The 17,632-nt window shown below is 32.8% G+C and overlaps 1 protein-coding gene across 3 annotated transcripts in view; it reads left to right on the forward strand.

Annotated features, from left to right (window-relative positions):
• Positions 1 to 17,632, forward strand: part of POLK (DNA polymerase kappa) — a 62,972-nt gene that overhangs the window by 14,575 nt on the left and 30,765 nt on the right. For all 3 annotated transcript variants that reach the window (XM_032474346.1, XM_032474351.1, XM_006190059.3), the window contains 2 exons: positions 10,831 to 10,994; positions 16,030 to 16,149. In XM_032474346.1, coding sequence (XP_032330237.1) covers positions 10,839 to 10,994; positions 16,030 to 16,149 — 276 coding nt within the window. In that variant the 5' untranslated portion in view covers positions 10,831 to 10,838. The remainder of the gene's footprint in view (positions 1 to 10,830; positions 10,995 to 16,029; positions 16,150 to 17,632) is intronic.

Genomic DNA, 17,632 nt, shown 5'->3' on the forward strand with positions numbered 1-17,632 from the left:
AAAAAGGCTTTCTTTTTATGAACAATGCTTTCTCTTTATTTTCTGTATTGCTTTAGATGGAAATATAGGGCTTTTTATTTTGATAGTTAATTTTAAGTTACTAGGTAAGGCAGTAACTGATAAAAATGAACTGTTTATTTAGATGCCATTATTATTGAAGAAACTGCCTTTCACTAGGCCACTAGGAAGATCTGCAGTTGATCCTGAAATATATTTTTCTTTGTACAGTGTTTCTCACATTTCAAGATACTCTTTTTAAAAAGTTCCTGGTTTTTAGAAAAATCTGAACGAACATAGTATTTTCATAATTTTATTTTAGTTTCCTTGTCATTATTTCACATTCTTCATTTGAAGACTTCTTAGGCTTTTAGAGTTTTCAAAATCATGATATCATTTAAAAATAAATTTAGAACATAAATTGTGCTTTTTATTACAGTGAATGTATGATATTTTACCTGGTATCATTCACAGTACTTTGATGTTACTTCCATTATCAGTCTATAAAACAATTACTGTTCCTTTTTTTTTTTAAGATTCCACTAATTTTACCTTCTTTGTATTTATAGTGTAATGGTTAAGTGTGACAGCTTTGAAGCCATATCTGAAAGTCCCAAATCTCTATGACCTTATCTAAGTTACTTAACTAAATTTGCACCTTCGTTTCCTCATCTCTTAAGAAAATTAAATAGGATAATGGATGTAAAACACTGTGAGATCCAAATGCTAACTTTCATGATTATTGCATTTAAAAAGACTTAACTGAGGTGTTACCATTAATTTTATTCCTTTCTGTATATTAATCTGCCCATCATTTATTCATTCAACATATATTTATTAAGTAACAAGTCTCAGTGGCCTAACACTATGCCAGTTTAATTGTACTAAGTACAAAAAATATTGCCTAAATTTTTTTGCACATATTCCAGGAGAAAAAGTTATTTGGCATAAAAGTTATTTAGTTGATTGGTTTGTTAGTATATTTTAATTTTTCACCTTTATTTAAATGAAAACATTAATAATCTTTAGTATACAACTGTTTTAGAGCAGAGCTACTCAAAATGTGGTATGTGGACCAGTGCGGATCTGTGATGAGATAATTATAGAATTTGAGAATAAGCTATAAATTTACTATCCCATGGTTTCTGTGCATCAAGGATCCTGGCTGGGCTTAACTAAGCACCTCTGGCTCATAAGAATGCAGTCAAGCTCTTGTCCAGAGCAGCAGTCTTATCTGAAGCCTTGGCTGTAGGAGGATCTACTTCCAAGCTTACATACATTTAGCTCCTCTCAGGGCTGTCTCTCGTGGCAGCTGGCTTTCCCACAGTGAATAATCCAAGAGAGAATGACAGTGTTTGAGATGGAAGTCACATTCTTTTATAACTCATTTTTGGACATGATATCTTATCACTTCTGCTTCTGCTGTATTCTATTTGTAAGAAGTGAGTCACTTAATTACACATTATGGAGTCTGTTTATTGTGCTTCTTTCTTGGTTTTCCTAGTATCTGTGAAGTATTATTAAAGGTAATTATTTTAGTAGCATTAAGAAATGCATATTTCATTTGTAGATGAAATTCTGCTTCTTATTGTACTTGGCAGTATAGAGTGCTGCATATGCTGGAAGCTTGTCAGCACTTAATCACTTTTCATAATTCTATACCATGTGTAGATTTAATACCAGGGTTAATTAACCATAATAATTTACTGGCATTGAACAAGTGGTCTTTGGCAAAAATATTAACTTAGAAGGTTTTCAAATATGCTAATGCTATTATGGTTTAGAATTCTGAAATCTGATAAATTTAAGCTCTCTCTTTAATAAAGACCAATACTTTATTTTAACCTTATAGAATTATCACATAGCAAGAAGCCAAGGTTGCTATTAGTCTTAGCGCTAAGCCTTTGAGTAAAAGAGGTAACAAGCTATATGGTTCTAATCTCTGTTGAAGTAAATAGATGCTGTTTTCAGAGTCTTTGACTTCCAACCTTTGAGGCCTGATCAAGGAGGTAGAAACATTTCCGATGATTACTAGATTGGAAATCAAAAAGAAAAATTCCCTAGGGAAATCAAAGCATGAGATTCATTTTCCTTTTTTTTATAAGAAAATCATGGTGTTTTCCAGAGGCAGAGATACATCTGGCTTACTGTGAAAATTATATAATACAAGTGCATTTTTGGTTTAAGGGATTAAAATTATCTGTTCATATAAGCATTTAGCAGATATTTACATTTTAAAAATATACATGTTTTAAATAAGGGTTTCAGAGATTGTCTTGGGAATATTCTGGAATTTAATTTAAAACCTTACTCTGAAAACTTGATTTATTCTTAGAAGTATATTAATTTGATTTTTTTCGTATTAAAAATACATTTGTTTGTCAAGCTTCATTAATATAAGTTATTTCTACACATATTCTAGGCAGTAATATATGTGATTTTTAAGTCAGTCATGGCAAATGTATTATGACAGTTCATTCATACAGTTAATCATTATGAGATCAAATTCGACATTAGGTATTAACATTGAAGTTTCATATATGTCTAGACTTGGTTACCTTAATATTATATTCATACGATTAAGGTAAACTAAAATATAACTGTTTGGTACCTTGATTTAAATTTTAGGATCACGTCAGTGGTAAAGCCTTAAAAGCCATGAAGAATTGTCCCTTTTGTTTCACTGAGTTCTATAAGATCCAAAGGGTGGGTGCCATTTGTTCTTTTTATTTTATTTTATTTTATTTATTTTTGTAATTTAAGTATAGTCAGTTTACAAGGTGATATTAATTTCTGGTGTAACTGTTTGTTCTTTCTGACTTCCCTAAAGCTAAGTGGCATTTTGTGTGTATGGAGATGGGGGTAGAGTGTGTGTTTGTTCATTTTTTTTCACTTACCATAATTAGTAATGAAGATTTTTCCTATTTTTGTATGATTTCTCAATTACATGCTCGTATTTGCAGCAAGGCATGTAGGCTTCATCACATTTTATAGAAATAAGTAAGAATGAAAGTGAGAGGAGACACTCCACATTTGTTGCATGCTTACTCTATATTTACTGTGCTGTGGGCTCTTACATATCACACATTTAATCCTCAGCAACCCTGGAAAGTAAGTTTTACAGACCAGAATAGCAAGATTAACAGACCTTGAAATCACGTAAATTGCCCACGAAGACACACCTAGTTAAGATTCAGAGTTTCAGTTTCAATCCAGGTCTTCTGGTTTCGAAACACATACTCTTTGTACTATGTCAAAATTCCTCTTAGAACTGAACTCTTTATAAGTCTTATATACGTTAAAATAAGCAGTTGGCATATTTAGTTCTCATTATGAAAAAAATAGTTCAGACTGCTTTTCCTTTTATGGGTTAATAGCTCTCATTAGCTAACATAAATCACTTTTATTGTGTAACAGACGATAGTTTCATAAGTTACTGTAGCTTAATGTTTTACAAGGTTTTTTTTTTAAACCCATGCTCCCTTTCACAAACCTTCCCTTAATGTTTTTGAAACTTCAAAACAAATTTAGTATCATTAAAAACAAAACATAACTAACCCCCCTCTATTTATAGCATATAACCCTGGGAAGAGGAGAGATCATTTCATCAAGAATAATTATTTTTGCTAATTTAATGAAAATTCCAGATCCTTTGTAATCTGTTAATTTTTAAAACCAAAGTTCTTTCTAGCAGAATATGATCTAAACAAAAGTCAGATAATTATGGAGTTTTTTTATTTTTTAGGGCAGGGGGAGATATGTGGATGTGTTTTAAATCATTTTGGGTTAATCACTCCAAAATCACAACTTCTTGCAAGTGTTTTTTTCCTGTGATTGGAAAATTCTGGAGTAGTATTTTACTGGTGTTTGATTTTTGGGTTCTGGTTTTCAGACATGTATAAGATCAGGAAGAAAACATAACAATAATGATTTTTAAAGCCTGTCTTCTTATGGAAACCATCTTTTAAAAATCATCAATAGTAAACAGTTGTTATCTGAAAACAGTGCAGTCTTGGAGCTGGTAACAATTTCAATATATATTAATGTTCATACAGATATTTCTAAGGAATTAGGAGAACCAAAGAAATGAAGATTATTATCAACTTTCCCTTTTCGGTGGGCTACCTAGTTATTCTTTTGCATTGGTAATAGTATATGTATGAAGAAATTGTAAGAGAGCTCACAGCATTCTTAGAACAAAGATTCAAGGAAAAGTTAGAGGTTTTACTTAAGATTTCATGTGAAAAGAGTGACATTGCTAAAAGTGTTTTAAGCTCCTGCCATAAACTATTAGAACTATAAGAAACCTAAGAAATCAGCAGGAGTGAATCAAGACATAATATAAAGATTAGGACTCAAAAAAATTGGAGCAATTTGGCTAAAGAGGTAATTGAAAGGATCATTTTTTCCAGGATAAGAAAATAAAATAATATCCTGTACAACACTGACTTTATTAAATATTTTCCTTCCAATAATGTAGGACAAAGTAAACAGTATAACAGCTGAAATTTCCCATTAGTGGTGTAACTTACCCGTATTATTGTGGCTTCTTATGCAGTTTTATATTAAAATGCTAACATTTGAGATTATCGAAGTTAAAAAATGATTACAATACCAAAACAGGTACCATAGGAGAACTTTTTCGTCCTTTTCTAAGAACATATGTGTTCAGCTATCCCTTATGATTTGTACACTTTACGATATACCTCAACTAAAAGCAAAATTAGCCTATTTGATAGCATGTCTATGTAAGTAAATATTTTTGCCGACTTGATCTAGTACCCAAGAATCTGTTGGCCTACCTCTGGGCTAATGAATCAACATCCCCAGAAACAATCAACTTCTATGAGATATAAACTTGATTTTTCTCAATTGTTAAATGTCCTGAGTGTGTTTATTTCTGACAGTAAACAAAATTTTCATTGTTAAAGAATCTGGAAGACTTTTTGTAAAATATGCATCTCATCATCAAAATAGGAACTTACAAACTTAGCTTTGGGGAATTTACCTTTGAAATGACATTTAGTTAATATGTTTTGCATCAGGCTATTTTTCATTCTGTACTAAAGAAGCAGATAGTTTCAATTTATTATTCTATAAGCGTGAATTTTATATATCTGTAGGATTATGTAGAGTGTAGGTTTTCTGACTACCTTCTGTCTCATTCTTCGTTGGAAAAAGTTAAATAAACAATTTAGGAAGGAAAAAGGCAATTAAAGAGAATATGTGCGTGGTTCTCTTAAAGAGTAGACCTTAAATCCTTGGTGAAAACTTGTGTATTCTTTTAGCATACGTCCCCTTGGTTTAAGATTTGTGGGGTTACATTATTTCTATTATTTCTCTCATTGATACATGTAAATTTTAAAATCTTGTAAATAATCTGATCTCAAATAATTTAAAAATTTTGTCCATCTTATTTTGCAAAGATATTAAAATCTAAAGCTAAAAATACAGAGTTGCCTCTGTGCTTTCATTCCCATCATATAAAAAAGCATGTGATTTGAGTGTATGTGTTTATGTGTGTGTGTGTAAAATAACTAGAGAGGAACATGCTAACAGATTAACATAATCTGTTGAAGTCTTAGGGTTGTGATCTTTTAATTTGCTTGAAATTTTTTAAAAGATATTTTTGTAGTAAGTAAAAATGAAAAAGGAAAATTTTTAAGTCAGGCATTAATTTGAAAATTACCACATTAAAATTAGGGTAATATTCTTAATTTATCTCACTGTGTTTAAATTTAGATGGTGAAAACCTTTAATCACAGTCTGAAGTTTTGTCCTGGGTGGTTAATCTGTTTAAACAAACATTAAATATTTGAATACTTGGGGTATTTAAAATAATATTTGTTCTTAAGACATATAAAGGTTTTATGGAGAAGTTACTGAGTTTGGTTATTTATAGTATGCTCAAAATAGGAAGCAAGCTCCACCTAGGGACTTACTATAGTTTAGTTTTCCCTCCTAGCTGTCTTTCCTCTCTTCCTTCCCCTCCGGTTTGGTTCTGCTTTCTCTTGTTACCCTTAGCATATTTTGCCTATTTCCTGGTAGATTACTCCAGGTAACTTTTGTCAGTATGTGGAGCACTTGTGATATTATGTACATAGTTTTGTGTGCTTTTTTGTAGGTAGGAGGAAACCTACCACACAAAACTTCATTAGAATTCCTTTTGAAAAGTTTTAAATTCCCATTCTTACTATCACCAAAAACATAGGTTGCTCTTACATTTTTTAAGTGGTAACTTGAATAGTCAGTGGTAGAATCAGACAGGAAGAATTTGAATATTTTCAGAGAAAATGTGCTTTCAAACCAATATGCTAAACCACAGAAACCCAGAGTTTTTTCCTTTGAGTTGTGCATTACTGTTTGTGCTTCTGAATTGAAGTGAAACAGACTGTATTCTATAATATCAAGTTGTAAAAATGTTTCACTGTTTTCTTTCTCAAAAAAACTTTTGTTTATAAAATTACAGTTATATCCATTCATAGGCTTTGGGACTCTCTATGTGATAGTGCGCAGTAATCATAGGGCAAATATTTCTTTGGAAGCAAAACAAATAAAATTCTTCTATATCATCTTTGAATGTAGGCTTTTTCTCAAAGATGCTTGTCATGTACCCTGTTCCCTTTTATAGTCGCCTTGTCTTAGAAATAAGAAAAGTAAGACTAGTGATTTTTACAGTTCTGGAAATTTGGCTTCACTTTAATAATAAGTATTGATTGAGAGTTTGTTATATACCAAACACCATACTAGGCGATTATATGGTGCCCTTACAAAGCCATTTGAAGTAGTATTAAATCTCACTTCTCAGAAAAATAGGGAAAATCATCATTCTTTGTGATATTTTGTGATCATCTCTGCTAGAAGCTCCTCTTTTCAATTTGTGTATTTCTGGATAAAGAGACTCAGTGAGAACTAATGGGAAGAGCACAGATAACCAGTACTAACAAGAAATTTTAGAAATTTGAAAATAACAGAAATACTAAGCAATAAAAGCAAAAGCAGGCTCACCACAGTAACATAAATGATAGTACCAAAAGGAACTCATAGGGATCCAAATATACTAAACTTAGTATGTTGTTTATTACCTTTCTCCAGTGATTTTCTTAGATTTCGATATAATTGAAAATATTTAATCAAAGAAATTAACAAGGTAACTTAATTTCCTAAAGTATCAATACAAGCTAGAATTATTGAATATTTAATGGAACCCAGCAAGCATTCTAATATGTAAATTCAAAATAATCTTATAATACAAGTCCAAAAAGCTTTAATAAACCAATTTACCCATTAAATGTTGTAGGAAAATAACATTTATAAAAATCGAAGGTTGTTAAGCTTGAATACTTGTCCTTATATATGCAATGTTGAATTAAGGGAAAACTACAAGTATTTTAAAGTTATTAACTTCAGAAAAGCAGTTTTTCTCCCAGTCTTTTAATGTGACTATGTGACCTTCCTATGTGAATAAAAGAATGAAAAAAATGACAGAAAACTGAGTTCCGTCATTTAACGAATCTACTAACTGATCACCTACTCTGTGCCAGGCACTGTTTGAGGCATTTGGTATCCATCAGTTGGAGAAAAAAAAAAAAATTCCCTGCTGTCATGGAGTTTGCAGGGGAGATAGGCAATACACATAATAATAACTAAACTTATGTTAGGGAGTGATAAGGGCTATGAAAAACAATGGAGCACTGGAAAGAGTGGGTAGAAAGGGTAATCAGGCTGCAATTTTAAATAGGGACGTCAAAGTAGCATTGAGAAGGTGACATTTAAGCCAACACTTGAAGGAGATAAGGAATTTAATCAAGAGGATATCTGGCTGAAAAACCCTAGGGGGAAAAAGGAACAGCCAGTGCAAAAGGCCTCAAGGTCAGAGTGTGCCTTGCTGATTTGAGGAATAGCAAAGCTGGAAAGCAGTAAGCAAAGGTAGAGAGTATTAGAGAGGAATGAAGGTAGACAGGTAACAGGTCATAGGGATACAGGTTCTGTAAGGATTTGGGGTTTTATTCTGGAGTGAATTGAGGTGCCTTTGTACAGTTTTCAGCGGAGGTGTAACATGACTTAACATGATTTAGAAAAATTCGTTGGGCTACTGTGTTGATAATTGACTGTAGGAGGAAAGGGCAGGAACAGAGACCATTTAAGAGGCTACTGCAATCATCTATGCAAGAAACGATGGTGGTTCAGACTAGAGTGGAAGCAATGAAGATGGTGAGAGGGGGTTAAATTCAGGGTATATTTTGAAAACAGAGTCCGCAGGGTTACATGACAATTTGGATGTGGGGTATATGAGAAAGGAGGGTCAAGAATGACTGCAGAGTTATTAGGTTGTTTGCATGAGCTATTGGAAGGGATTAGAGTTGCCCTCAACTGAGATGAGGAAGGCTGCAAGTAGAGCTGGTTTGAGGGTTGGAAGTAGAGGAGGTCAGTTGTGGACATGTTAAATTTGGTACATCAGACAGGCATTTGGACTGAAGCTGTAAACTTGAAAGTCATTCACATGTGGATGATAGTAAATCTGTGCACATGAAACTGGACATGCGTTGCCTAGTGACTGGGTGTCAACAAGCCAGGAAGGTAGCTGAAACCTTTACCCATCTCACAGCTTTGCCATGTGCCAGGACTGCTGATTGCCCAGTTCTTCTGACCAATTAAGGACCAAAATCAATTCTCAGAGTTTGGGGGCTAAGTACTGTACTATATGTGGAGTAGCAGGAATTCAATAAATGTTTCTTTTCCTTTTGTGCATTTCCTCATTTAAAGGAGAAAGCAGCTTAAATATAAGAGACCTGCATTTGGCCGCTTCACTATTGAGTAGTAGTGATTTGGGGAAATTATGAATAAATTACATTCACCTGTTTTACTAGAGAATGACAAGTTACTGGATTACTAAAGCGTAAGGCAAAATACAGGGTAGTATTAGGCTGAATGTGATAGCTCAAAAGAAAACAATTCAATGATAAAAACAGAAAACCCACCTGAATTCTCTTAGGTGCTGAGAAACAGCATCACCAGAGAGTCCTGTTCTTTGAGGCACACTGTAATTACTTAGGCATCTCTTCAAAATTCTGTTGTCTGGCTTCTACTCCCAGACCTGCTTTATTTGGTATGGGATACAGCCTAGGCATCAAGAGTTTTAAAGTCCCTCCAGGTAAGTCTGATGTGCAGCAAAGTTTGAGAACTACTGTGATGTACATACGCTATTTTTTTTTCTATTGAAACTATTACTGATAATCACAGTATTTAAATTTCCTTCTGTAATTTATTTTATTCTTTGCTGGTGTCAAAAATGGAAGCAGCTACCAAGAAAAGGTCCTCTTGAGGGCATTTCGCTAAGTGAAATAAGTTAGAGAAAGGCTGACACCGTAGATCTCACTTATATGTGAAATGTTAGAACAAAAACAAAAAACAACTCACAGAGATTGATGGTTGCCAGAGGTGGGGGTGGCAGGAGGAGTGGAGAGATGAGGGTAGGGGGTTGGGGGAAATGGGAAAAGGGGGTCAAAAGATACAAACTTTGAATTGTAAAGTAAATGTCTTGGAGATGCGATATACAGCATGGTGACTATAGTTAATACTGTATTGTATACTTGAAAGTTGCTAAGAGTAGATCTTAAAAGTTCTCATCAGAAGAAAAAAATATTTGTACTTATGTGTGGTGATGGTTGTTAACAAGAAAGAAAAGAAAAGGGAAGGGGAGGGAGGAGGGGAGGGGAGGGGAGAAAGGGGGCAAGTCTTCAAGGCAAAGTAGAGTAAATGAGCCCTCTATAAATCATACAAGTGAGAAGTCACTGTCATAATTTGTTGTGGATTCACAGCAGCTATTTACCTGACTGCTTATTTATAATACAAATGAACCCCAAATTGAAGGAAGCTGTGATGACATCATACTTGTGTTAGACTTAAATAGTAAGAATAAGAAGACTTGAATTCAAATCCCGGCTCTCTAATTTATTATCAGAGTAGTGGTGGGCAATTCATTTAACCTTCCTGAAATTCCAATTTCTTTCTCCCTAACATGAGAAAAAGCAAATCTGTTTTGCATGGTTGTTATCATTGTTTCTGAAAGCTAATGTGTGAAGGTAAATTATAAAGAACGTTATAGGGATACTAAAGAATTATTGTTTGAGATTAACCTTAGCAGTGACATAACACTGTAAAATGTAATAATTTCCTGGATGTGAACAGATATTTTTTCTGTATTTTTTCACTGATTTAAGAATGGATCTCTGCAAACAGTAGGTAATAAATGCTGTTGAACTTAACATTTAGTAGGGGAATTGTTATTTTGTATTTATTTCTTATAGTGTGTTTAATATGGGAAAAACATGAACTTATTGTAAAATGACTATAACTCAATAAAAAAAAGTTATAAAAAAAAATGAACTTAGACTTGGGTTTCAACACAGATGTTGTCACTTACCAAATTTCTGTGAGTAAACATGTTCTAAGAGTCAGGTTTCTTTTCTCTTTATATCCGAGATAATAATATCTACCTCTCAGGGCTGCTGTGTGAAATTCAAGTGTAAAGCACCAGACATATTTACTGGCACAGAGTTAGCAAGAAATGTTAATTCCTTTCTTCCCTCCGAGAGTATAATAATCTTGGGATAATAATTTTAAACTCTAAGTAATAATTATTTCTGAATAGCTAAAAATCCTTAACTGTCATTTTTGATTTGTTGATTTCTTTATCATTTTAAGTGTCCACCTCCCCTCTCAACCCCACCCTCCATGAATGCTTTGAAGTGTGTTTGTTGTGATACATTTTCAAATAATAAAAAAAGCCATTGTAACTTTAAGTTTACCTTTTTTTTTTTAAACTTCAAGTTTACACCATGGATAGCACAAAGGAAAAGAGTGACTGCACAGAGGAGAAGCATGACAGTTACAAAGATGATATTATGCTTAGGATGGGACTTAATGATAATAAAGCCGGAATGGAAGGATTAGACAAAGAAAAAATTAACAAGATTATAATGGAAGCCACAAAGGTATGTTTCTTCCTTCTTTCAATATTTTAGTAATTTTTACGCTTTCTGTTGAAAACCAGTAAGTTTTAAATATCCTTTTTATTATAATTTTTAATATTTTAATATATAATATTGTTACGCTACAATGGGTACAGGATAGTCTCCCTTCTATTCTGTTGTTCTTGCCATCCAGTTTTCCACTTCACAAACACATAACATGCATGCGAAAGCAAAATAACATACATGTTCTTTTTCACCTTTTTTTAACCCCAGTAGGAGAATACCACAATTGAGTTTTTTCTTTTTGTTTTAGTTAATATATCTTGGAAGTCTTTTTGTATAAGATATTAAAAATCTTCATTCTTTTTTTATGCCTGCATATGTGGATATACTATAATGTATTGAACCAGTCAGAATCTTTATTAAGGGACATATAAGTCATTTTTAGACTTTAATTTTTTCAAACAATACTATAGTGAATGAACTTATGTTTCATCGGACTTTACATATGTGCAAATATAATTATAGGAGACATTCCCAGAAGTGGAATTGTTCCCCCAAATACAGATAGCATGAAAGGATATATGCGTGTGCAATTTTAAAGACTTGCCCAGTTGCTCTCCATAGTGGCTGTATCAATTTACATCTCCACTGCCAATGTATGTGAGTGTGTCTTACCATGCTGCAACTGTACCAACAAGTGTGTTACTACACTTTTGGATTTGCCAGTCTATGGTTACATAGTGTAGCATTAATTTGCATTTCTCTTATGAAAAGTGAGATTGTGCATCTTTTTTCATATGCTTAAGAGCTATTTGTATTTCCTTTTTCACAAACTGTGTCTTCTTACCCTTTGTACAGTTTTCCACCAGATTATTGTTTACCTTTTGACTTTGCTTATGGCAGTTTATCCTGTGCAAAAGTATTTTGTTTGCTTCTTTTTACACACTTGAATTAGTTAACTACGTATGGCTTTTTCCAAGACCATAAAATAATTCTTTAATGGTTTTTTCCTACTACTTGTTTGGTTTTGTTTGTATATTATGAAGTTTTCATGCAGAAAGGTGTAAAATTTAAGAGAATAGCCTTATTCTTAAGAAATGCATGCTGACATCCATAGCAACTTACTTTCACATGGGTTAGCCAAAAAAGGCAGGTGGGGAAAGAGAGAGCATGTGTATGTGTGTGTGCGTTCACGTACGAGAAAATGTAGCAGAATGTTAACAACTGGTGAATCTAGGTGAGGACATGTAGGTGTTCATTGTACTAATCTGTGAACTTTTGAAGATTCGGAGATTCCAAAATAAAAAGTTAGGGGGAAAGTAATTTTTAAGTATGTAAAATGTAGATATAATTTTAAAAGTAAAAGGTGAGTAGATGAAATAAACAAATATAATATTTGGAACCTGATTGGGTCCTGGTTTGAAAAAACACATTTGGAACATTCATAAGAATTTGAATATAGAAAGGGTACTAGGTAATATTAAGGGATTATCATTAATTTTATTGTCTATGAAATGTTATTATGATTATGTGGGAAAATGGCCTCATTTTCAAAGATGCATGCTAAAATACTTTATTGAATAGCTAAATGTCATTATATCTGTAAGTTACTTTAAAACAGTTCACTGAAAAAGTCAATGAAGGGAATTAGGCAAAATGTTAACAATTGTTAAATCTCAGTGATAGTTTTACATATACATATTTATGGTAGCAATCTCTATATTTTTCTGTTTGAGACTTATTTGAAATTTTCATCATAAAATTTTTTTCAAAGGAGAAGAAAAGAATGAAAGCTTTGAGCCTAGTTTTCAGGTTAAGAAATAGAATATCTAAGTTTTCCTGGATGTCCCTATCAGATTTTCCCTCTCTCTTCCTTGTGCCCCAGTAACATTTATTAAATAGTCCATCCTTTTCCTACTGATCTGCAGTGCTTTCTCCTGTTCTACTGGATTATTTGTCTGTTCTTGTGCTATAAACATGATCTTAATTACAGTACTTTATAGTAAATCCTGATATCTGATGAAACAAGTTCTCTTTTTTGCTCTTTGTTCTTTTTCAAGAGTATCTTAGGTATTCTTGAATCTTTGCTTTTTTGTTAAAACATTTATATCTTTTATATAACATATATTCTTCTTGTGTGTGGGAGGAGGGGAGAGTTTATCATAAATATCTTTTTTAAATTAAAATTTTCTAGTTGTTGCTGCTGTATAGCAATGCAATTTACTTTTTAAAAACGTTTGTCAGAAATTTTTAAACATACTCAAAAATAGAATAGTAAAGTAAATCCCAGTTAGTCATCACCCAACATCAACAGTTATCAACATTTTTGCAAATATTGTTTCATATATCTCACTAACCTCCTCCTACTAAATTTTGGAAGTAGAGGGTAGAGTATTTTAAAACAAATCCCAATAAATTGGACAAATTTCTAGAAATTTGCAACTTTCCAAAACTGACTAAAGAAAATATAAGAAATCTAAACAGACCTATAACAAGGAAAAAATTAAATTAGTAATTAAAAATCTCCCCCTTCAAAAAAAGATCAAATCAAGTTGCCTTCACTGGTGAATTTTATCTGACATTTAAGAAAGAAAGAATACCAATACTCCACAAGCACTTCCAGAAAATAAAGAAGGATCAAACACTTTTCAGCTCATTCCATGAGGCTTGTACCTCCTTGATACTAAAGCCAGACTAGCAGAAGATTTTTAGATCATTATAAATGTAAAGTCCTCAACAAAATATGAGCAAACTGAATCCAACAACATATTAAAAAGATTATGTACCATGACGAATTAGGATTTATCCTGGCAATGCAAGGTTGGTTTAACATCAACAAATCAATTAATATAATTTATGTACCACATTAATACAATAAAGGACAAAAAACACATGGTCATGTCAATAGATGCAGAAAAAGCATATTTGACAAAATCCTATACCCATTCCTGCTAAAAACTTTTAACAAGCTTGAAATAGAAGGGAACCCTTGCAACCTAATAAAGGGCATCTATAAAAACCTATAGTTGTCTTCATACTTTATAGTTGAAGACTCAATACTTTTGCCCTCAAATCAGGAGCAAGGCAAGGATGTCTAATCGCTCCTGTTCTATTCAACATAGTCCTGAACATTTTAGCCAGTGTAGCAGTCTATTAAAAGAAATAAAAGGCACTTACATTAGAAAGGAAGAACTAAAACTATCTGTTCATAGATGACGTGATCTAATATATAGAAAATCCTGAGGAATTTTGAAGAAGTGCAATGTTTATACCCTGAAATTTACAAAAATTTGTTGAGGGAAGATAAAGAGCTAAAAAGTGGAAACATTCCAATTCAAGGATGAGAAGATTCAGTATTGTTATGATTTTTGTAGCAAGGCAAAAGGGTAATCTGTTCAGCAAATAATGCTGGGACAGCTGGATATCCACATGCAAAAAAGATGAACATAGACCCTCACCTCATACCATATACCAAACATTAACTCAAAATAGACTGACATGTAAGAACTAAAGCAATAAACCTTTTAGAAGATTGGAGAAAATCTTTGAGACCTTTGGCTAGGCAAATATTCTTTAGATACAACACCGAAATCACAGTCAATTTAAAAAAAAGTTGACAAATAGGACTTAATCAAATTTCAAAATGGTTACACTTTCTTTAGGAGGTACTATTTAAAAATACAAAGGTAAGCAACATACTAGGGTAAAATATTTGCAAAATGCACATCTGTTGAAGGACCTACATCTGCAATATATGAATTATTCTTACAACTCATTAATAAAAAGACAACCCAATCAAAAAATGAGTAAAGGATATAAATAAACATTTTGCCAAGGAAGATATAAAAATGGCTCCTAAGCATGTGAAGAGATGTTCAGCATCATTAGTCATTGGGGAAATGCAAATTGAAACCATAAGATACCATTCATAGTTATCGTAGCCTAGAATAGCTATAATAAATAAGACAGACAATAACAAATGTTGGCAAGAATATGGAGAAATTGAAACCCTCATATAGTGCTGGTCGGATTGTAAAATGGTTCTGCCACTTTGGAAAACAGTCTGACAGTTCCTAAAAAGGTTTAGCGTGGAATTACCATATAATACAGAGATTCTACTTCTAGGTACATATTCAAGGAAAATGAAAACATATGTCCACACAAAAACGTGTACACAAATGTTCATTGCAGCATTTTTCATAATAGCCCAAAAATAAAAATAATCAAAATGTCCATCAACCTAATGAATGGATAGATATTATGTTCAGTGATGGGACGGTGGGTAATTTTCTAGAAGTAATTTTCTACATTTTCTTAAATGATTAATGTTAAATTTTTAAAACGACTATTGACCTAAAACAAACAGCTTGCCAGCTATTTCTCTGCTAAAAAATGGAGTTTTTTGGGATCAGCTGAGAATTGCAGTTCAACGTTTGTAACCACGGCGAGCCACGTGCAAGTCCACAACAAGAATGGAGAGAATTTTCTCAGGGAGGGGAAAAGGAAGTTGGCAGCAGTAGGGTAAACAGAGTTTATGACTTTTCGTTGGCTGAGACGAGTCGTTGCCAGGAAAGAAGAGGAGTCTTTCTTCTTTCTGTTACTTTCTGCTGTCATCAAAGGGCGTGAGAGCTCCCCATTCTGATCCTCTATTTAATTGAGGTTTCTGTTAGTTAATTTACAGTACTTTTTAAGTGTAAGTGAAGGAGATAACTGATGACTCAGCTGACTAAGACCTTGGATATGCCCAGAGGATCCTGCCCAGGACACATTGTTCTTTTCTGAGTGCAGATCTGTACTCACCTCGGAGAGTTCGTTCTGTGCTGTGGACTGCCTCACAACAATCCTATGATTTAGATAACTATAAATTCATTTTACAGATAAGAAGCCTGAGACATAATAAGATTCATTTTAGGGTTGCCCAGCAAGTAAGTAATGGAGCTAAGTTTTGAATGCAGTCATTCCGATTCTAGAGTCTGTACTCTTAGCCACAAGGTTTGCAGTGATGCATTCCTGTAGACATTTTTCTTATGCTTTGCTTTGTTTTCCTACATAGGGGTCCAGATTTTATGGAAATGAGCTCAAGAAAGAAAAGCAAGTCAACCAACGAATAGAAAATATGATGCAACAGAAAGCTCAAATTACCAGCCAACAGCTAAGGAAAGCACAGATACAGGTATTAGTTTAATTGCTAAATAAAGTGGAAGCTGGCAGAATAATAATTGACAGTTAAAATGCATCATGGTCAAGTCATAACTGAAAAGAAGGTGAAATGTGAATTTTCATTTCATTGTAAAGCATAAAAATTTAACAAATGCACATACTTTGTTAAATACTGTTCTATTCTTTTATTTAAAGACCCTACATGAAGACATTGTCACCTCCATCACACAAAACAGTAAATGGAACCTTAATAAGGTTAAGTAAATTGCCTGGCTTCATATGACAGGTAGTTGGCAGAGCTAGCATTTAGTCCAAAGCTTTTGTTTTTTTTCTTATATACATGCTTTGCAGCTAGAAAAGGCCACAAAATAAATGTGGCATGTTTTCTGCAAAACTGATTTTGCAGAAAAGGTTTGAAGGAACATTAATTAAATGTGGAAGTAATTTAAAACATAATTGTGTTATAATAAGACAAAAAGTCATGTAAACAGTAGAAAACCAAATGCACATGAATTTTTAAAATAAAACACAAGACTTCCGAAAATGTGGGGGCTTTTGGCTTTTCCAGCATCTTTGGGGGGTAAATACTCAATTTCCAGTGGTATTATAAGTTATTTCAGTAGAAAAGTTTGAGAAGATTAACTATATATAAAATAGATAAAAACAAGGACCTACTGTGTAGCACAGGGAGCTATATTCAGTATCTTATAATAACATATAATGGAAAAGAATCTGAAAAAATATATATGTAGGTGTATACATGTATACATATGTATACATATATATAACTGAATCACTTCTTTGTGCGCCTGAAACTAACACAACTGTGTAAATCAACTATATTTCAAAAAAAAATTTTTTTTGAGAAGAGCCAAGCTGCAAGGCATCATGTGATAGACTGAGAACTCAAAGCAGCCAAGGTTCTGATAGTAAAAACTAAAGTTTACTTTTAAAGACAGTTTTACCTTCTATCAAAATCTGATTCAATTTCACAAGGCACTTTAAGCTATAAATAACGATAAAGTTATAATACTAATCTACTGTGGTGCAAAATTCTTCTCGTGATAGAGTTCAGAGATTATAGACTTTGTTTTCTTTATCAAACTACAATGTGTCATTTTTTGGATATATGCTTTCCTTAGAGCACAAGCTAATTTTTTTATCTTCTGCGTTAAGTGGTCTGCTATAATGAGAAAAGATGATTTGTCTGTCAAATCATTATTTTTCATACTTCATAGCAATTCATTGTATGGAGATGCATAATTTATCTACCTTATCTCACCTTGTTTCCAGTTTTTTGTTTTGTATGCAACCTTGTGATGATCGTTCTTATTCGTCTGTCTTTGCATTCTCATCCTGTTGTGTTCACCAAAGATTGTACCTTTCTACGTTTTCAACATAAGAGCGCTGGTTTCCTCACGTATTTGTTTAAAACTAGATTTTATCAGTTTTACCAACCTTTTAGTTTTTGCTGATACAGTCTCCAAAATATTATA

The sequence above is a fragment of the Camelus ferus genome, chromosome 3, assembly GCF_009834535.1.
Source record: "Camelus ferus isolate YT-003-E chromosome 3, BCGSAC_Cfer_1.0, whole genome shotgun sequence".
NCBI classification, from domain to species: domain Eukaryota; kingdom Metazoa; phylum Chordata; class Mammalia; order Artiodactyla; family Camelidae; genus Camelus; species Camelus ferus.